This window comes from Stenella coeruleoalba (genome assembly GCF_951394435.1).
Source record: "Stenella coeruleoalba genome assembly, chromosome: 1".
Taxonomy (NCBI): Eukaryota; Metazoa; Chordata; class Mammalia; order Artiodactyla; family Delphinidae; genus Stenella; species Stenella coeruleoalba.
The window spans coordinates 128489883-128512754 of NC_137169.1; the positions used below are offsets into that span (position 1 = coordinate 128489883).

Below are 22872 nucleotides of genomic sequence, written 5' to 3' on the forward strand. Positions count from 1 at the left end.
CTGGGAAAGGTTTCCCCGCTGATAGAAAGAGCCTCCCAGGAAGCTTTCGCTGGATACAGCGGTATCTTCATGTGGTCAGCTGAACTCTGGCAGCTCGTTTTGTGACCACGAGTAGATATGCCTGAGGACAAAGCCACAAACTCCGGACAGCAGAGCAGAAGGATGGAGGACTCCTGAGTCCTTGAGGAGGGTACTGAATCAGTCCCCAAAAAAGTCCACCGTGTCACTTCTGGCAGTGAGAGGGTAACTACTGCTTGTGTACAGTAGGCGCCCTTATCTTATTCCTTAGTTATAGGTTGCAGTCAAACCAAGTTAAACACTCAAGACCCTTACTGTAGGCAATCGAGTGTGTTGTGAAAAACCTTCCCAAGTGATTATCTTATACCATCTTATCTTCCGTCTAATTCTTTCTGCCCTCCCATTGAGAACCCCTGGAGAAGGACGGTTATGAAGTTGAACAAACAGAATTTGAGGAATGATTGATTGCATATGGGGGTCAGGGAAAGGGAGAGGTCTAGGCAACTACCATGTGCTTGTTTGGGTAACGGGGTGTGCAGTGCTGCCGTTCTGGGTGATAAGGACTATAAAACTGAAAGAGTGACTTCAGTTTTGTTCATTCTGCGTTGGAGGTGTCTGGGGAATGTTCAGAGATTGATACTAGAAAGTAGTTAGAAGTATAATCTTGGAGTTCACAGAAGTATCTGAGCTATAGGACTAAGAAATTTGGTAGTTGTAGTTGAATCCGTGGGTGTAGGTGAGATTGCCTAGGCAGATATAATTTACTGAGTGTGGCGGAGAGGACTGGTTGGAACCTCAGCATTTCAGTGGAGGGCAGGGGAAGGAGCCATTGAGGACAAGGAAAACAAGTACTGATCCCAACGATGGTGCATCTCCTTGCCTCTTAGATTTTTTTCAGAGAAATTCTAAGACCTTTGTAGTTACTGAACTCTAATCAGGAGGTAAACTTTACATATTTCAGCTTTTTTTTTTTAAAGTAGATTCTTAAATGCTCCTTTCCTCTTTTATTTGATCAATTTATAATGCTCAAAGGTAACCTCATGGATAGTCAATATACCACTCTTAACATGAGCAGTTTCTTCTCTCTTACACGATCAGTTTGATCATAATGCTTATTAGTACAGATACAGGATATAGTACCAAAAAACCACAGTGTATAAATTTGCATTAATCCTTGTTTTCAGTCATTTATATATTTCCCAGTCAGTTTATTTATATAGCAGTAGACTTGTTTTTAGGGCATATGCAGATATATGTGGTATTGCCTCTTGTATTTTGCTATTCATAATTTTATATTCTATTATTCTTTTTGTTATTTCTGTTTTTAACATTTGACGTGTTAGTCAATGTGTTCTTTCTATGAAAAGAAATCTTTTAGAGAATTAAGAGGATTTTGAGAACCCAGATAATTTTTCTTGCCTGAGGAAGTTAGGTATTTCATAAAAACAAAAGCCGGTAGGAATAGAGAAACATAACTTTTGCAGAGTATTGTCTTAAACCTTTCACATAATCTACGGATGCCAATCCAGAAATGTGTGTGTGTATGTGTCATATCAAGAACACAGTGCGGTGGAAATACCAGAGTTTATGAGCACTTCTAATCAATATAAAAGTACAGTTTTCAATTAACATCATTGTTAAAAGGATCCAAAAAACTATTTGCATGTATTTTATTCCTCCCTCCAACTCTCTTCCCTCCCTCCCTCCCTCCCTCCCTCCCTCTCTCTCTCTCTCTCTCTCTCTCTCTCTCTCACACCTCTCTCTCTCTCTCTCTCTCTCTCTCTCTCTCTCTCTTCTTTTTCAACCTCAGTTTGAATAGCACCTGTAATTAAGGAAGAAAACCGAGCCCTGGGAGCTAGGTAGGACTTGCAACCATTGATCTGTGTAAGCCCAGCTTATACTGTCAGGGGAGGAACAGTCAACTGCTGAGCTGCTTTGTCACTGACATAAGCTGAGAGAGGATTTTTTTGTCTATACTGTTTATACACTAGTCTATAGACCTGCTGGCTGGTTGAATTTTAAAGAGTGCGGAGGTTTAAAGACTTGTCCCCTGAGGGATGCTTCTGCCAGTTGGGGAGCGAGCCGTGGCTGTTTTGCAGAAGTGTGTGCATGTGTGTTGCTTCTGGAAGGAGGGAGGGGGAGGGTGTGAACGATTGAGCAACTAACTGGGAAACATTCTTCTTTATTTGAGTCTTAAAATCAATGTGAAATATATTATTAATTCGGGTATATTTGGAAGCAGACAATGGATTTTGAATATCTATCTTTATTGTTACAGAAATGATATGAACAGCTTTGCAGGGGGAGTATCTGAATAGCGTTCATGTGTGTTGTAAATATGGGAAATGGCTTCACTTTTTGCAGCACAAGATAAGGATTAGCAGTGGTCAGATGAACTGTTCTCTTTTGTAATGTCCTGTTTTCAGTTTAAGTAATTTGAATTATTTCAAGCTTAGCAGCTCTTTTAGTTCCATTTATTGATAATAAAACATTGTCAGTAGTAAAACAGTTGGCTTTTTCTGAATACGGGGTTTGCGCTCGTACTTACAAATGTATGTTCATAAGCAAACCTGGGTACCCTGCCCTAAAGATAGAAGATAGCTTTTTTACATATGCTTTTCTTTCAGCTTCAGGGACTTAAGGCTCTTGAAGCTTTCTTAGGTTTTGGCATTGGAATTTTACAATGGTTTATTTTTACTTGATACTTTATACCAGTTTACATTTTAAAAGAATGGGAGAAATTCTGCTTAAAACACTCAATTCTATGACTGTGTATAGGGCTTAATATTCATATACTGATGATTTCTCTGAATGTAAGTTTTATTGGTAGAGAAGTAGTGATAGGGCATTTTTTGCTGGGGAGTGGCTACTGCATGAAGATATTTGCTCTTTACTCTTTTAATATGAAGCCTCTTCATCAATCTCTGCTTTCTCTTGTAAAATCGCCTGGCTTTAAACTTGTGTGATGGTGTCTTCAATTCTGACTCTATGACAGGAGTTAATTTTAAGTTGTTTTTCATATTTAACAAAATAGATCTTTTTCTATTTTTTTGCCAAATATCTGACAGTTATCTGCATTTTGTTATACTTGTTAATGTATATGATTTCTAAAAGCTTTTAAAATTATTTTATAATAACTGTAAAATCACTGCAGTTTCAAGTCAGTAAGATTATTTTCTATGCTTAATTAAAACATTGATTTTCATATTAGGAAATTCTTAAATAAAAGTGCACAGAGTAGAAGCTATGTAGTTTTACATTAAAGGCTTATTTTTAGATACACATTTCTTTAAGAGTGTTACTTGGGATTAAACTTAGTGTTACTGATGTTGAATTTACCAAGAGTTCAACATATAAATGTGTTTCTTTAGCTATAGAAAATACTTTTTTTTGAACCATTTTACTCTGGGGCACGTAGAGTTGTTATACCTCTCAGTAATTCATTGCTGCCAACTTCATTCCCTTTTCTCTGCCTGCATTTTAATTGAAACAACATTTATATTTCTGAGCCAGGATCTGTCAGAAGTCCCTGTGGCTACTCTGTGGTACAAGCAGCAGCAGACGCAGCTTACCCATATGGTGCGGTGCTTCTTGTAAAATCCATATGGCCTTGTTGAAGGGAGTCCCAGCGGGGATGTGAGGGGTGTTAATACCCTTCAGGCCAGGCCTTTCCCTCCTGGGGCTTCCGTGGCATTGTCAGTGCAATCTGCCAAAGCACACACTTAATTCCTTTTTAATAATCAATTATTTTAGTCCAGGAACCTCTGTTATTTTTCTTAAGAAAAAGACAAACTTTTTTTTCCTAAAAAATGTCTCCAAAAAAGTTTTAACTGCATCTTTAAAAATATTCTAAAGCTTTTTTTTTTTTTTGCATTTGCAGGAAGTACTACAGACTGTGCCAAAGTTCTGTTTCCCCTTCGACGTTGAAAGGTACAGTATAAGTCATCATTTAAAATAACCTTAGCCTAATCTCAGTGAGCACTTTAAAATTATTACATGTGTTTTCTTTATAAAATGAAATGTATTTTTCCCCCATTGCCTCTAACAAAAAAGACTAGAGGTTCAAAATTAAATAATATTTGAAATGGAGAAGCCTTCTAAATCATTATATCTTCTGTTTATTCCACTGTGGCCAGTTAGGATTAGTCTTAAGGTTCCATTTCTTCCTTTTGTTCTTCAGGTACACGTTGTAAGCACTAGGAGAAAAAAACATTAATATGTCCTTTATCAGAGCCTTAGAATTGTGTCTTTTAAAATTAGATGTATATATCCTGGTTTCTATCTCACTTCACCCTGATTGAAAAGACCATCTGTGTGATATTGTAAAACTCATGGCTGGTTGTCTCCCAAGAATAGCTTTATAGAAATCGTGCAATATTATGGAAGGCTGCAGAGAAACCCTCTTACCTAGCAGTTTTGAAAATCTCATTATGTTTGTATTTTACTGAACAAATGCTGGATGAATAGAGTATTACCTGTGTGTAACTGGAATGTCACAGAATATATAGCCCTTTGAGCATAATAACAGATCATTTATTGTTTTTCATGTGATTTTCATACCCTATTATCAGTTTTCTTTAAGGGTATGCTGTGAGGTGGTATTAAAAGAAAATTTATTTTAGGAAAATATTTTGCTAAAAGTAGAGATTAGTAGAAACCTAAAATTTTACAGTGTTAAAGGTAAAAAAGTCTTTTGAACGATGGGCTAATTGATAGTAATAAGTACTGCTGGTGAATGATGCCCCTTGTTTTACCTCTTTTCTGGGGAATCACTTGTGCCTGCTAAAGTTGCAATTTCCAAATTAATAGCAAAGATGAAATAAAGGAAGAAAAGCTGTGGAAGTAAATTGTGAACATTGGGCACTAGAGGGCACAGGAGACACTAGAGGTTGTTTGTGAAGTTTGTAAAAGTTAAAAAAACAAAAACAAACCTGTCCCCATAAAACTGTGTTTGTTAAATATTCAGCATTTGAACTGCAGTATTTCCTGACAATTGGAAATGATTTGTAGTGTTGGTGCAGTAGGGGTAAGTAGCTTGTTTCCTCATACATAATTCCTGTGGCTATTTCAAAGCCAAAGTTTAGGTGTCCTGGAAACTTTATTTTGGGACAAGGAAGCAGATGTTCAGTTATTGTTGTCTAATGGCAAAGTTATGGCCAGTAACAGGAAATATATTTGTATATTTTAAATAATAGTAAAGGTTCAGCGTAATGATTTATACTGCACCTTACATGGCAGTGTGACACGTATGATGATACTTAGTTCACGTTAGCTCAGATTCTTTGTAAATTTGGAAATTTATTACCAGGATACAGGTAGCTCTAGAAGAGAATGCTAAAAAAATTGCCAATAGTAATTTGTATGGTACTTTATTGGGTGAGAATGTCAACAGAAGAAGCAATTAAACAGAGTTGGTGGTGGCTGCCAGTAGGCTGTGCAGCAACACGCTTTGCTGTGTGAGAAGCCTTAGAGTCACCTGGAGGAGAGGCTGGGGAGGGGCGGACCGTCATATGACCAGCTTCTCACCTCCCCGGTTCCATTAGTAGTACGTTCGGAATTTATGAAATATTTGATAAGTACTTTCAAGCATGTGAAAACTTACGGTAAGATACCTTATGATTCCCTAGTAAGGGATTACAATATGCTGAATTGCTCAGTCCATAAGGCGTTTCAACCTATTTTGGTACTTGCTTCATGATTTAGTTTGCACATTTCACGCTCATTTTAGTTTTTAAAACGTCATTCTGTCTTTGAGAACCAACTGATTGGAAAGGTGAAAACAATGCCACACATACATCTATTCTTGCATTTGCTTTTCTCTAAGAAAATTCTCACACAAGGCTTAAAGTGTTATAATACTACTGTATTTTAGAGTGTCTCAGAATCAAGTCGGACAGCACTTTGCCTTTGTACTGACAGACATTGAAAGTAAACAGAGGTTTGGATTCTGCCGACTCACATCGGGAGGGAAAATCTGCTTATGCATCCTCAGGTAAGTGTTTGTAGTAAAAAATAAAATTGGAGGCACGATAGATTAACGGTGTCTTTCTTTTGTACTTTGCTGTGCTTGGGATGCTTAAAAATATGCTTATATATATTTTTAATTGTTTTATTTAAATCCAACTAAGTTGAAAAATAATTTTATTTACTCTCTATATATGGCATCAGTTTGGTTTAAAGATATACCAGTAACAGTAGAATTTTGCTTCAAAGAATTGGCTCCTTCTTTTTTTTTTAATCTATTGAAGTATAGTAGATTTACAATATTGTGTTAGAATTGGCCCTTTTAAAGATTAGTTTTTGTGGGTTTATTTTTGAAAAATTATGAGGTCAGATAATGTATGCTTCACATATTAAGTAGGATGCAAAAAATTCAGTTAAGTTAATATGTGTTCTATTGCTGACCCAGAACTTGGATTTTTGAAAGTGAATTGTTGGTTGAAGGTAAAGGTTGCAAGCTGGTGATTCTGGGCAGAAGTGTTTAGAGGTGTTTTATTTGGCCTCATGGTGTTGAAAAAATTTTAGAAGGTGTTTCTAACCTTATAAATTTTAGTGAAATTTTACATAAAGTTCACGTTTTTCGTTCCTTTTGCTAGCGCTGGTCTTGCTGTCCCAGCAACACTGAGCTGGTGCTGAGCAGCAGGTGTCTCCTTGTGTCAGGAGTCTGCTTGTTTTACAAGCCCTACCTGTCCGCCTCCATCACTTACCTGGTTGGCCTGGACTCACTCGGTAGACAGTTGAGAGCGTGTCTCTCTGTCTGTGGACCTTGGGTTTGAGTTGCTAGTGCTGAGGAGGACGGTCCGGAAGGTTAGCTTCCCTTTAATATGTCCTGATGACTTAGAAATGTAGGTGTGTTCTATACAAATAGGACTCTATACTGTGATTACAATACGGATATTGGTCAAGCTAGATTCTATAGAAATGTTTATAGTAAAAGAAATAACATTAAATTTAATGTTCATTTGCTTTTTAGCTACATTCCTCTCAATCTTTGAGGGTTAAGTTATAAATTCTACTCAGAATATCTTTTCATTAAAAAGTCAAATTTACAGATAAGTTTCGAGAATACTACCATGAGCTCTTGTCTACACATCCCCTAGATTCACAGTTGTTAGCCTGCTTCTGTCTCTCCCCACCTCCCCCCACTCTCTCAGTGTACACACGCACACACACACACACACACACACACACGCATGTGCACACATGCGTGCACGCACACACACACACACACACAAATTCTGTATGTCTCTCTGTTGTAGTATTGTTTTTGCTGACCCATTTGAGAGTAAGTTATAGACATCATTCTTATGTAATATTTGAATCTATTTTACATAAATTAATTATGATATCCATAATTAAAGAGTCTAAATCTTTCTCTTTGTTTTGAACTCTTAACATACTTTGAATACAATGAACCTATTAATAATTAGCATGTTTTAAAATTTTCACAATAGTCCCTGTGAATGGGCTTGTAGAATAAACATTCTTAGCCATTTCTGTTTCAATTTAGGAAAGCCATTGTTAACCTCGAAATATTTACACAAAATATGAACTATAGCTATTTGTTAAATGATTGAAGGATTAGTATCATGTCTGTATCTCCAAACCAGTTGTCATTAATTTGTAGGAAGCAGATTCTAGAGCAGTTACCATATCAGGTTACTTTTATGTAGTTCTCAAACCCGTCTGGGTGGAAGGAGACTTGAATGTTGTCGTTCTACATTAAGAACAGTCTCACCCGCAGAAAATATGGTTCACTTATATCAGTGTAATAAAAACCAAAAAAAATCGTCTATGCCAATAAAGAAAACCTTTCACAGTAAGCATTATTGGTTATTTAGTCTTTTTAAAAAGAGTAAATGTTCCTTTTATTTTTGTTATTTGACGGTGCTTTCCAGTAGATAAGAAATAGTAGGTATCAAAGCTTTATGAAAAAACTGTGGAGGAGAGTGAGAATCTTAAATTGAGAAAATTCTATCCTGCAGCTTATTTTTTCCTAGAAAATTAAAAGACTGCCATCTCATAGATGTTCATGGCATGTCTCAGTCACTGTCCTGGAAAGTAGTATGCAACGGTGTTCTTTGAGAATAGCCAATTTAGAGACTAGCCAGTAAATTAGAGAACAGAGAATTAAAATATAATCAAATTCAGCAATTTATTTAGAAAGTTGTGATGGGTAGGTAAATACCTATTTTAAGGTGTAATCGGTGTATGTCTGTGAAAATAGTTTTGGCAAATCTCGGTGAGTGCTGTAGTGAGAGGAATAATGGTGTTTTGGGTTCTGGTTTGTCCACGGACTACACTGAGTCTTCACCACTTTCGATTGAACTTCATACGTGTTGAAAGGAAGGATGGGACTCTAAACGTGCTAGAAGAGATTGTTGTTGATTTTTAAAAACTACTGTAACTGTGAGAGCCTTTGAATCCTGACATTGAATCCTGAAGCCAAAAACGTTGGCATCCTTTGACTACATAATGACGAAAACTTCTGTTTGGTGACAAATATAGTAAGGAAATTGAATATTCCAATAATAAGCTGGTAGGACTATATTTACAACCACTGTGACAGAGAGTTAATCACCATAGAGTATAATAAGAGAGAGAAACAACCCAATAGAAAAATACGTAAAGCATCTGAACAGCATATTCACAGAGGAAATGTGAATAGCATATATATACATATGTATGTGTGTGTATACACACACACACACACACCTGTGGATGATGCTCAGCCATACTAAAGGTAAAAGAAACGAGCACATTACGATGGGCAGAAATGAAAAACTAAAAATAAAAAGCATGAGGGGAAATAGATATTTCATGTGCTGCTTGTAGGACTGTAAAATGACATGACTTTTTGAAGGGGAATTTAAAAATATCTATCAGATTTTTAAAGTCTGCTTCTCCTTGACTCAGTTAATTCCAGTTCTTGAAATTTAAATCTCAGGAATATTCCCAGTGGTGAGTAGTAAAGGGTGAGCAAAGTTATTTATTATGACATGGTTTATAAGAGCAAAACCACTGGATGTAGATGTCTCTCAGGAGGAACTGATTAGGTGCTTTAGGGCCCATTCCCCAGGCTCTACTCTGTGCCCCCTCCCTGCCAGAATGCTGTCTGTGCTGTTCACTGATGCGTTGTATTCCCAGTGCCTACAAGAGTAAACTCTTAATAGATATTTGCTGAATAAATACGTTAATGAATTAATGACTAGTACAATGGAATATTATTTATCTGTTAGGAAAAATTATACACACAGATACTGACTTGGAGAAATGTTTATGATATATTGTGAAATGATGAAAAGTTTCAAGGTAATATCTATAGTGTGTTCTTATGTTTGTAAAGAACAAGTTATATGTATATATAAATGTATATTTTAAGGAGTAGTCAATAACAGATTTATATATTAATATATGATTGTATATACTTATAAAAGGATAGATCTCTAATTCTTTGACTTTGTACACTTCAGCATTCATCTACTTTTTGCAGTGAGCAAAAGTAATTTTAATCAGTTTTTCCTGCACTAAAATTCTGAGATGTCAGGACTATATAAAGAGCATATTAAAAATGTGTGGGAATTTACCCAGATCATCTTTTGTCAGGTAAGACATCCAGGACAGGAAATGGTCCTACAAGTGTGTTTTCGTGGAGATACTCCAAAGGCAGCAGCTGGTCATTGTTGACTAGCAGAATTAAGAATGGGAAGGGAACAGGCATTTCATTCTACACGCTTGAAATTTGGAATCACGGTGCAAAAGAATGATCTTTGGAAGACAAAAAAATATTACTTGTGAGGTGACCTTCCCATCACCATCTTAGAGCCAGATATTAGTGTTTTTCTGTAATTTCAACACAGAATGTTCAACGTGGTGGAAATGCTTTGTGAGAGGACAGGAGAAATGTGACTACACCTACAATTTATTTTCTACTATTTTTTCTCTTCCAACAACACTCAATTTCATCGTATCCTTAAGATGTAGTAGGAGAAAGTTTGTTTAGCTTCATATAAAACCAAGACTTAGAATTTAGTCATTTTTGAAGGGTTGTGGGAAGGGAAGGTAGAAGTAGCAAATGAATTATTCATGGGATTGGTTGGGGCAATCAGGTCTCTTCCTTTAAAGGCCAATTTCTTGAATTCCAGACTCTGCTGCTTCCAGGGGTTCTGTGAGAGAAGGCCACCTCTGCTAGTGTTCTGAGTGTTCACTGGTGGCTGCCAGGGCTTTAGAGTAATGTTTGCATTCAGTGTTTTGGGAATGTCCTGGTCCTCTTAGAATTCAGCCTTAATTCTAAGTCCTAAATTCTAAGGCTTCTTAGAATTAAGCATTAATAGGGCTAAAATTTATTGAGAAAAATGACAAAATACTTGAATAAGCAAGACACAGAAATATATGTCTTTAACCATGCTTTTCTGTTAACAAAAGTAATATATTTTACTATAGAAAAATTGGAAGAAAATAAAGAAAAAGAAAGTAAAGGCACTTATATTTGTAAAACATAATCATTGCTTAAATTTTGGTATTCATTCTAGACTTATTTCCATGTCTTGTTAAGACACATTTATAAATCTTTCTATTGGATAGCAAACTAAATATTTAACTGTAGTGTTTATTCACAGTTGGTAAAGTGAATGAATATATATAGAAGCAGTTAATAAATTGAACAAGCTTCTATGGCTTTCATATTATCCACTGTAAGTGCTGAGAATTTTTGTACATGCTTAATCTGACAATTGGTCATTTCACTTTTTTTCTTAAAAGTTGAGATTTAGCATAAAGATGATTTCCTTTCTGATTATAGTTTTTTAAATTAGTTACTTATTTCTTTACCTGGAGTATATTATGACTTTCAAATATGAAAAAATTTTAGCATCTTTTTCTTGAAGCTGTCTTTTGTGAAAAAGTAGTGCATTTATATTGAAACACACTACATTTTTAGTTATTGTTGCGAGATAATACTAGATTGATTATTCAGAGGTCATTTTTAGTATCAGTGATTTAAGATTCTTAGATAGAAATTAATAATTTCTCCTGTTGTCTTTATATCCTGTTAAACACTAAAATTTTTTATTGTGATCAACTATATATCTTCATCAAAAAACTCTTCATTTAAAAAAAAAACTCTTCATTTATTTTACCTTCTAATGTTTGAGTTTGTGTTTTAACGATCTAAATTTTAAAAGAAAAGTATAAATATCTCTTGAGTTTTTGTTGACATCGAACAGTTTAAAATATTTTAGGTCCCTAAAGAGTAGTCATAATGAAAATGGGATACATTTAAGGATGTTTAAGATTTTTTAATACAAAGTAAAATTAAATACAAATTGGTAGTAAATTTTCATTAGAAAAGCAAAAAATAACTTTGAGTGTTGGATTTCTTGAATAACAAAGACTTTTAGGTTAGAGATGACAATGATAATACTAATAATAACACAAAATTAATAACATCATTTAGTGTTTGTTTACTATAAGCGAGGCATTTTGCTAAGTGATTTATATACATTATTAATAAAAACTACTCTATGCCTTAGAGTTATGAGCTAGAAAATTTTCACATAAAGCTTTAAAGCTACTTTTCATCCTGGATGATGCCATTATATAAGACTTGAAAGTAATTTAGATTTACCTTAGAGTTCTAAGCTAGAAAATTTGCACACAATGCTCTCAAAACCATGGGTTCTTCTTTGACTGGATTTATGCTATTATAAGTTTTGAAAGTAAGTGTATTTAATTTGTATTTGTTTCATTCTCTCTGTAGAAGAAATATTACAATTCAGGTTTATTTAATATAAAAGTCAATATTTAATTTTGAATTTTTGTATGCTTTAGCCTTTTCTATGGCATGTCTCTCCTACTTTAACAAGATTTCAAAAATACCCTGAGGGCTTCCCTGGTGGCGCAGTGGTTGAGAGTCCGCCTGCCGATGCAGGGGACACAGGGGACACGGGTTCGTGCCCCGGTCCGGGAAGATCCCACGTGCCGCGGAGCGGCTGGGCCCGGGAGCCATGGCCGCTGAGCTTGCGCGTCCAGAGCCTGTGCTCCGCAACGGGAGAGGCCACAACAGTGAGAGGCCTGCGTACCGCAAAACAAAACAAAACAAACAAACCCTGAGATATTACTAATTTAAATCATGCCATTGTTTGTATTTAGAATTGCTTTCGTATAATAGCAAAAATGCAAGAAGTAACTTTTCCCCTAATTTGATTAACATAATTTTACAACTATAAAGTTGTCGCCAAGGGTTCAAAATTAAATACTGTCATAAGGAAGACAGTTTGATGTTTGGGGCCTTTGTAGTCCTCCCTGCCCACATCCCCTGTAACTCATACCAAACTTGAGGCTTTCACACTCTTCCTTGAAGCAAGTCCCTTAGAAGCAGAATGTTTCAATTTTACACATTTTGTGTCAATTTTCCAGGCAGAAAAACAGCCTCTAGACATTAGACATTTTTCTACGGAAAGGCAGTTTCCTTCGTTTTATTTGATTACTCTAAGTTAGGTTCCTGCTGACCACTTAGACTGTTAGTGGTTACCTGACTGTTTGACAAAAAACATTTCCTTTCCTTTATTTAACCTTTGACTTTTGGATGTAAAAGGTTTATCAGCTCGATAGTGGAAGCCAAGTGTGAGGGAAGTCTCGCATGGCTTTACATATACATCTGTCCTTTGCCTTATGTCTTTATGAAAAATTAAGGAAATAATCTTAGGAGATGCTTTGACTTTCGTTTTAAAATAATTGGCCTTCATGTATTTGTTTTACATTTATGTATGTTTACAAGACTATGAAAGTCCCAGGAATCCTTTGTTAAAGAACTACATTTTCAGTTTTATAAAATTCAAGTAAAGTGTCTTATTTAGTCATTATATGTTGAATACATTTTTTAAAACTTTCTGGGATTTTTGTGTTTGGTTGTACAAAAACAGATTGGGACTGTAAAATTTAGTGAAAACTATTTTAACTTAACGACCATCAGCTTAGGAGCTTATACATTAGTTAAAAATTAATTGCCTTGAACTTATGTTGTTTGAAAAATATCTAAAAACCACAAAAATAAAAACATGAGAATAACATTTCTTACCTGAGCAAGGTAAGCTTGTATAATTTATAATATTTATTTTATATCTATGTGTGTATGTATTTTTTTGGCACACGTTTTATCTTTAAACTGTGCAATGGAATCTTGTTAAAATATTTGAATTATTGACTACTTTGTGTACCCCGGACCATTTTCTTGTCATATAAAAAAGTAAGCAGGACTTCCTGTTGAATAGTTGCACCATACCAGGGGTTGCGAATTCAGTTACCTGTAGGGACAAGATAAGGGCCTAAGATGAGATAAGCAGGTTTGGCTGACAGTAGGAAATTGGGGTGATCCAAATAACACATGCCCCATCCAAAGACAGAAGCTGTTACCCAGCTTTAGGTATTTGTTGCAAAGTTAAAATAAAAAAAAGTGTAACCAGTATTGCCAGTTCTTTTGATTTTTAAGAGAAGAAATCTAGATTTTTAAGTGAATTATCTGATTTAGAAGTTGGCCACTTACTCAGTTCAACAACAACAATGGTGCGTTGCCCAAACAGAATATGACTGTGGGCTGGGTATGTCTGCATGTAGCCAGTTTGCACCCTCCGCTCTGGATGCTGTTGTTTATTTGCAACGGAAAATGTCCCTGTTTCCTTGACATCCTAAGAGCGTGACTAGGTTACAGAGTAGTGCCACTTGGATACAAGTGATGTTTTCATTAAAAAAAGATGAATGATATGTACTCTTAAAAAGGAGCTAGTTATCACCAAGAACCAGTACATGTTCACGAAGCAGATTGTGTGTAACTAAACTCAGTTCTTTATGGTGATGGTACTTACTGGTGTATCAGGCAGTGCTGTTGTAGAAATTTGAAAGAGTCTGTCCCATTATCTCTCATGAACACATTATATATAGAGAAAAATGTTGGCTAGACAATAGATAATGCAGTTATGAGTCTTCTTATTGATCGAAATTTACTTAGATGTTGATAGATTTATGTTGTTTGGGCAGAGATCTTGTACCATGTTGCAGGCCATATCCTTCTCAAAATTTTTATCCACAGTGATGAACGTATAAGCAGTACTAAAATCTATAATTAGAAGGAATTACCAATCTGTGAAATGAAAGAGTCAAACAGATGTTTATCTGCTGGGAAATTTGCCCATATGAATAAAATATAATTTAAGAGGCAGAAAGGAAGGTAATGCTCTGAACATTAGTTAAACAAATTTTAGAAGATAGAATTTACTTTAGTGTATAGAAATTATAAGTAGGCTGATTTAAGATTAAACTAGAATGAATGAATTTTGTTCACATTTTATGCAGCTTCCTGAAAACCTCTGGTCATTGGACAATGTTTATTCAAAGGCTGGGTATTATAGAAGTACATGCCTGTATTGGGTGATTGGTAGACCCCTGAGCATGTATTATTGCTCAGTCAGAGTTCTAATCTCAGGCTTGCCATTTGGTAGCTTTGTGACCCTGGATAAGTTGTTTTACCTTAGTTTAGTCAAATATACATCATAGTATTATTATAAGAATTAAATGAGAGAACACGTATAAAGTACCTAGCGTATTTTCATACCTATAGTTAGTGCCTAAGAAGTTTTATTCTCTGTACTTCCAGTTATTTTAATGTGTGGAATCTCTGATTCTTAGATTCTGCTCTCTACTCCCTAGATGGGCATAGACCTGACTAGTAAGTCTTACTGTCCAAACAGAAATAACTAAGCATGATGGAGCCTTAGAGATCACTGTGAGAAATATCTCATAGGTGTAAGCCTTGTTGTAATAGTTAAAAAATTATATTAGTCTGATTTATAGCAGTGATCTATATAGAATAGAGTCAAGAGTTGAATGAACATGAGAACAAAATCCAGCATCCCTGTATAAAGAACAAACATAGCCTGGTATCAGGATGCAATGCAGTTGAAAGTATTCTTGGAGATAATAAAAAATAATAGTAATTGTAAAATGATACCAAAATACCTAGCACTGTTAAATTTTGAAAAGTGAACTGACTGTTAATCAATTATTAATTCAGTTTGTTTCATTTTCAAAAACAGGTCCATAATCTTACAAATAAATTGTGGGTTTTTTGGTATAAACTAGCTTTTTAATGAAAAATTGGATTCCAGTTTGTTTTCATAATTTGAAAAGAAATTGGAAGGGGAAGATAATCGATGAAAAGTAATAACGTAAAGATGAGAAAACCAGAACATTTGGTCTAGAAAAAAGAGATTCTCTCACTTTGCAATAACTTATAATTATGAGATATTTATTACATATCTTATTTTTATAGTGAACCAGGAAGGAAGTTTAAACAAGGTTCCACATTATTTGAGTAAGGTGAAAATGACAGTATAAGGATTAACAGGTAGACATGCAAACCACCTAAAGTCAATAAATCTTGCTTTATCTTAAGATTCTTGAGAGCAGGATAGAAACAGACCTGCATGTTCCTTGAATAGATTAGGTCTCATCTCATCTGAGCATATAGATCTGAATTACATAACACATCGACATTTTCTTGAAATAGCAATTTCTTCAGGCTGTTAAAAGTTGAAATGTGACTATGAAATGACTTCAAATGAAAGAAATTGTACTGTATCCAAGGAACTACAGTGTGTCTTAGCAGGACATCCTCCATGAAAATTATTTCATTGAGTTATAATGAGTATGGAAAATACGATGTGGTAATTTGCATGATATTGAGTTGATAATCTAAAAACAGTATTAGTAATGTTTAAGGGTTTTTTTTTTGTAAGCAAAAGGTATGGTAGAAAGTAGATTAGCTATCTAAGCACTAGGGTTAGAAGAGTTGAGTAACTTAAACGTGAAAATTGAGATTACCTATGCTAACTTCTGATTCTTAGATTTTCCCCAAACCGTCAGAGCTTTGGCACATACTCACCCAGGTTTTTCGAGACTCCCACATGAGGCTGTCAGCTTGTTGCAACCCCCTGTCCCAGAAAATCCTACCCAATGCCCTCATCCCTGTTTCCATCTGGACTGGTTGCTTACCAGGCTTTGGCACATTTATCCTTAGACTTACCTGTTCTTCCCTGGAATTCAGTTTCTTGTCTCTATATCCCCATATTCCTCCTTTCTACTTCACTCTTGCATTTTGTCGCTTCCCAAGAATATTATGGAGAAGGTAAATTTTTGAGTTCTAGAAAGACTGAAACTGCTATTAGTCTATCCCCAAACTTGATTGATAGTTTCTCTGGACAAAGAATTCTAGGTTGCAAGGGATTTAACCTCTGCCTTTTGGAGGCATTATCTTCTGACTTCCCAGAATTGCTGTTGAGACAGAGGTTCAGGGACATTTTCGATTTGATGCCTTCGTACGCTACCTGTTTTGTCTCTTTGGAAATTCTTAGGTGCTTCTCTGTTGCCCCTGTTCTGCAATTTCACTGTGATACTCTGGTTTGGCTCATTTATTTTACAGTTACCCCAGTGGCACTTTCAATGTGGAAACTCATGTCTAAAGTTCCGGGATTTTTCTAGTAATTTTTTTTTTTTTGGCGGTACGCGGGCCTCTCACTGTTGTGGCCTCTTCCGTTGCGGAGCACAGGCTCCGGACACGCAGGCTCAGCGGCCATGGCTCACAGGCCCAGCCGCCCCGCGGCATGTGGGATCTTCCTAGACCGGGGCACGAACCCGTGTCCCCTGCATCGGCAGGCGGACTCTCAACCACTGCACCACCAGGGAAGCCCTCTAGTAATTTTTAAAATGAAATTTTCATTTCTTTTTTCCCCTCTTTTTTTTTTAGAACCACTATTAGTCAACTACATGATAGTCGAGGTTGATACACTGATATTTTAATATTTACTCTTATTTTCTATCTGTTTATCTCTTTATCCTAGTTCCTAAGAGATATTCATCATTTAGGTTCTAATCTTTCTATGGATTTTTCTTTTTTTTTTTTTTTTTGCGGTACGTGGGCCTTTCACTGTTGTGGCCTCTCCCGTTGCAGAGCACAGGCTCCGGACACGCAGGCTCAGCGGCCATGGCTCACGGGCCCAGCCGCTCCACGCATGTGGGATCTTCCCGGACCGGGGCACGAACCCATGTCCCCTGCATTGGCAGGCGGACTCTCAACCACTGCGCCACCAGGGAAGCCCCCTTTCTATTGATTTTAATTTTTTTTTAGCATTTGTATTTTGAATTTATAAGAACTTGTTCTTATTGTCTAAAAATTTATTTTTTCACTTCTTTCTCCTTTTTTATATTTCATTTTGTTTAAAAGCATCCTGTTCTTCCCATCTTGCCCCTCGGTTCTTCATGACCTTTTTTGTTTTCTTAGATTCCGTATATATACGGTATTTGTTTTTCTCTTTCTGACTTACTTCACTCTTTATGACAGACTCTAGGTCCATCCACCTCACTACAGTAACTCAATTACGTTTCTTTTTATGGCTGAGTAATATTCCATTGTATATATGTGCCACATCTTCTTTAGCCATTCATCTGTCGATGGACACTTAGGTTGCTTCCATATATACACTACCAAACGTAAAATAGATAGCTAGTGGGAAGCAGCCGCATAGCACAGGGAGATCAGCTCGGTTCTTTGTGACCACCTAGAGGAGTGGGATAGGGAGGGTGGGAGGGAGGGAGACGCAAGAGGGAAGAGATATGGGGACATATGTATAACTGATTCACTTTGTTATAAAGCAGAAACTAACACACCATTGTAAAGCAATTATACTCCAATAAAGATGTTAAAAAATAAAAAAAAATAAAATAAATACTAGATTAGAACAATGAAAAAAAAAGCTTCCTGTTCTTTATTCAGCTCCTGTGGATATTAATGATAATTTTTGAAACTTTCACCTGGTGTTTGTATTGTCTTTGTTTACTTGGAGTTCCTTTTATGTTTGTATTGGTGTCTGTATTTCCTCAAATATCTGGTGGTTGGACCGTTAATTTATATTTAAGATAGAGGCACTAAACTGAATTAGCATCATTGTACGTGCAGTGGTTAGTTTCACAAGAAAATATAGGGCCTTTGAGGTGTTTTTTCCTTTGAGAAATTCCCAGATCAGTGTCTCAGGATGCTGTGGGGGCCAGTCTATTGGCTAATGGTCATTTTCCCTTCTCTTGACACTCAGGTTTTGGTTTTCTCTTTTCTGCAAAGTCAGTTATTCTTTGCTTGCTTACCACCTTTACAAAGCCATTCACCTTTGTTGCTTTCTATTGCATTTGCCTTGTCCTCATTAATTTATACCCTTTTTATTTATTTACAGTCATTTTAGTGGCATTTCCAAAGGGCACAGAGATAAATGGATGTACTACTCAATATGCTAGATTTAATGAAAAGTTGGTAGATATTTTAAAATATGATAGGTCTCTTTTATATCATTACTTACTATTTATAATGATCATTTTAAAGAACTCTATAGCATTCTGCTGAGTAAGGATGCTGTCATTTACCTGACTGTTCTTTTGTTATGACTTCAGGCAACTCCTAATTAAAAAGCATCATTCATGGTCACTAATAAATCAGACATTAAATGAAAAAAATGCAGAAAGAATGCTGTTTTTCTAAGCTCTAGTCATTGATTATGAAATCTGTTTTGTGTATCTGTACTCTTGTCAGTATAGAATTGTGTAGTAAAAGTATCACACTTTTTTCTCTTAAAAAGTAGTCTGTTGCAGTCATTCTTTGAAGAAAAAAATGAATATTTGTTAACTGATAATTAACTACACTGGTGTGTGTTGTGATTTACTCTTCTTATATGTGAAAAGTGTACATTTTAATAAACAATTAAAAACTTTGGATAGATTTTAAATATACATACCTTAATTTGTTGAAAAGGAGTACAGATTTTATTTTGTACAATTGATTTTTGGATTTAGTATTTTGCTTTCATAAAATTAATTATATTTGTATCTAGCAAAATGAATCAAAATGATTTTTAAATTATACGTGTTTTTGATACTTAAGTGCTATTTATAATATTTATAATTTTTAAAATAGGCTTTCTTGTACTGATATTTATTTTGAAATTTACCATCCTACGTAAACATCAATTTCCAAAGAATTGATTTAATTAATAAGCACATAATTCTATTTTTTATATATTTAATTCAGTAATATTTAAAAAGAAATGATTATATCTTTGTTTTAAAAGCTTTTTAAAATTAGTTTTTATTTGATATTATCTTATTACAGTGGTTAATTTTTATTCTGTGAGTGCTTTTGGTGCACTCATACCATGCTTACCACACAGTGGGATTAAGTGATTTTTGGTGCTGCTAACATAAAATAGAAGCGTGTAATGAATAACCTTTATAATGGAATTTTGGATTCTGATTACTTTATGAAAACTAATAGTACATTATATGTAAAATTTTACTGTAACAGTAAAGAGAACATGGGTATAGTTCTTTTTTGCCCTCCAGGATCAACCTGTTTGAAATAATCTAGATTTGATGTTATTTTGCCATCTTGTTTCTTGATTCTAAATGATACACACACACACACACACATTTTTAAAGTTTTTTGTTTTTTTTTTTTTTTTACAGTTACCTGCCATGGTTTGAAGTATATTACAAGCTTCTAAATACTCTGGCAGACTACTTGGCTAAGGAACTGGTAAGTCATGTTTTTTCCCCATTTTTTAAATTGTGGTAAAATACACCTAACATGATATTTACCATTTTAACTGTCTTTAAGTGTACAGTTCTGTACCATTAAATACATTCACATTGTTCTGCAGTGATCAGTACCATCATCTTTACAACCTTTTTACTTCCCAGATTGAATCTCTCTACCCATTAAACAGCAACTTCCCATTCCTCCCTGCCCTTGCCAAGTCCCTGGCAACAACCATCATACTACTTTCTGTCTGTCTGCATGGGACCATGTACCTCGTATAAGTAGAATGATACAATATAGATCCTTCTGTGACTGGCATATTTCACTTCATGTTTCAGAGTTCATCCATGCTGTAGTGTATGTCAGAATTTCCTCCCTGTTTGAGGGTGAATAATATTCTGTTATTCACACACCACATTTTGTTTATTCATTCATACTTAGATGAACACTTGTGTTGCTTCCACCTTTCGGCTGTTGTGAACAAAGCGGCTATGAACGTGGGTGTACAAATAACTGTTTGAGTCCGTGTATTCTTTTGAGTATATTCCCAGAAGTAGAACTGCTGAATAACATGGTAATTCCGTGTTTAACTTTTTGGAGAACTGCCATAACATTTTCCACAGTGGGTGCATCAATTTACATTCCCAGGGGCAATGCACAGGGTTCCAGTTTCCCCATATCCTCCTCAGCAGTTATTTTTTGTTTTCGTTTTGTTTTGTTTTTATAATGGCCATCCTAATGGGTGTGAAGTGGTATATGATTGTGGCTTTCATGTGGGTTTCCCTAAACATTAGTGAGATAGAGTCTTTTCATGTGCTTATTGGTCATTGTATATCTTCTTTGGAGAATTATTTATTCAGGTCCTTCGCCATTTTTTAATCGGGTCTTCATGTTGTTGTTGAGGAGTGGGAGTTATTTACATATTCAGATATTAATCCTTTTCAGATATATGATTTGCAAATATTTTCTCCCATTCTGTGGGTTGTCTTTTTACTTTGTTGATAGTGTCCTTTGATGCACAAAAGTTTTTAACTTTCATGAAGTCCAATTTATCTGTTTTTGTCTTTTGTTGCTTTGTGCTTTTGGTGTCATGTCAAGAAATAATTTTCAAATCCAATGTCATGCATGAAGCTTTCTTTTTTTCTTCTAAGAATTTTATAACTTTAGCTCTTATATTTATCTTTACACCTTTATTCTTTTTTCTTAAAAATAAAAACAAAACAGAAACTGAAGTTTGCTTTGAATTAATGAACTTCTCTGGGATGATAGTTTGTAAATTTTCCCCTTAATCATTCTTCCCTATTTTAAACAAGGACTAATTTACTAAGATATTAGCTATGCTATTTGATGCAATTTAATTCAAATAAAAGTTTTTTTAAAAAAAAAATCTGCAGTGATTGCCTGTTGTTGCTTTCTAATTTTGAAATGTAGGGTATATTTTCTGGTCTCTGACTATCTGCTTAAATTCTTGCTTGATACTCCTCCACACTTGAGACTGTATTTTGTTTGGTCATCTGACATTGTGTTTTCTTTGCTTTTAGTTATAGCCTCAGTCTTTCTTTGAACTTTTTCCTTTATCTACACCTAGAATTTTGGTGTTCTTAGTTTTCTTTTCTCTTCTCTCTAGAAATTACTTATGGGCATCTTATGCACATTCTTAGTTGTTAAGTACCACCATATTCTGATCTCTAAGAATGATCTTTCTGAAACCTGATTATATCATTTTACTGCTTGCTTATAATCCTCTCAGTGGTTCCTTTTTTTTCTTAGAATAAAATCTAAACATGTGTGCAGCTTGACATATTAGAAGCTTCATGATCTGCCATCTGATAGTCCTTCTTGGCTTCTCTGCTCCCACTTTTCTACACACAATATACTATCCAATTATTTGGAGCCACTTAAATTTCCTAGAACACTGGTAGAACACTCATCTTTTAAAATTCAGTGTAAATATCTTTAAAAACAGACCTAAACTCAATACAAATACTACTCCAGATACTTTTTATTAAATAGAATTTAAATGTATTATTAATAAATTAAGACACTTCTTTTACTCTTCTAGTGAGCAATCTCCTAATTTGGCAATCAAATTTTATTATTATAACATAATAGCATGTTTTTAGTGTTTGTCAAAAGTCCAGGGTTTGTGTGCGTGTGCTGTGTGTGTAAACATTTCCCTCTCTACACTTGATGTACTTCTGTGAAATATTCATTAGAAGGTCATTTTACACTTGAACAATTTTATATTTAAGCTATTCAGTCATTCATTTTCCTAAGAAAATAACTGGAAATAGCAGTATTCAATTATTGCATCGAAAACCCAAAACCAGAATTCTGCTTCATTATAGTTTCTTGTTCTTTGTGTTTTTGAGTAAACATGTGGAACCAACATTAATTGTATTAGTTGTCCAACTTTTGAATATGTTACCTTAGAAACTTAATACTTATACTTATTTTATGTCATATGCTCCCTGAGACCATACGTAGTACTGGAATATGTAAAAAAACATACTGTGGTTTCCTGAAGAGAGGAAGTGAGGGAGACTACATTTGTGTTCCTAATTAGAGGAAAAAAAAATTATAAGTTCACAGTATTAATCAATAACTGGAAGTAAATCTATGAGTGTAATAATTTTTCTTTTCGTTGTTAATTCAGTGCCACAGGGTATTTAGATTGGAATTTAGATTCACAGTCAGTTATCCTTACCTGATCAGCATTAGGCAACTACAAAGGATGCTTAAAAGCTAGACATTTAAAAAATTTGTTTCCATAAGGATTTTGTATACACAGAACATCACTATCGTCCAGAATATCCTGTGGTACATTTCACTGCTTAAATGGTCAAGTGATGAATGCTTTAGAGTCCTTCTTGTTAGGTCATTCTAAAGAGAATTTCAAATAGGCAGTTTTGTTTTTTTTTAATAGATCTTTATTGGAGTATAATTGCTTCACAATACTGTGTTAGTTTCTGTTGTACAACAGAGTGAATCATCTATATGCATACATATATCCCCATATCCCCTCCCTCCCACCCTCCCTATCCCACCCCTCTAGGTGGTCGCAAAGCACAGAGCTGACCTCCCTGTGCTATTCGGCTGCTTCCCATTAGCTATCTATTTTACATTTGCAGACATAGAGAATGGACTTGAGGACACGGGGGAGAGGGGGAAGCTGGGGTGAAGTGAGAGTAGCATTGACATATATACACTAACGAAAATAGGCA

General features: G+C 35.1%; 1 protein-coding gene across 7 annotated transcripts in view; it reads left to right on the forward strand.

The window, feature by feature from the left end:
* DENND1B (DENN domain containing 1B) overlaps positions 1-22872 on the forward strand; it is a 341500-nt gene that overhangs the window by 178385 nt on the left and 140243 nt on the right. For 5 of the 7 annotated variants that reach the window (XM_079925473.1, XM_079925475.1, XM_079925476.1 and 2 more), the window contains 3 exons: positions 3899-3948; positions 5891-6010; positions 19576-19645. In XM_079925473.1, the coding sequence (XP_079781599.1) occupies positions 3899-3948; positions 5891-6010; positions 19576-19645 (240 nt within the window). Of the gene's footprint in view, positions 1-3898; positions 3949-5890; positions 6011-19575; positions 19646-22872 lie in introns of those variants that run through there. The other 2 variants (XM_079925478.1, XM_079925480.1) reach the window with 1 other exon arrangement.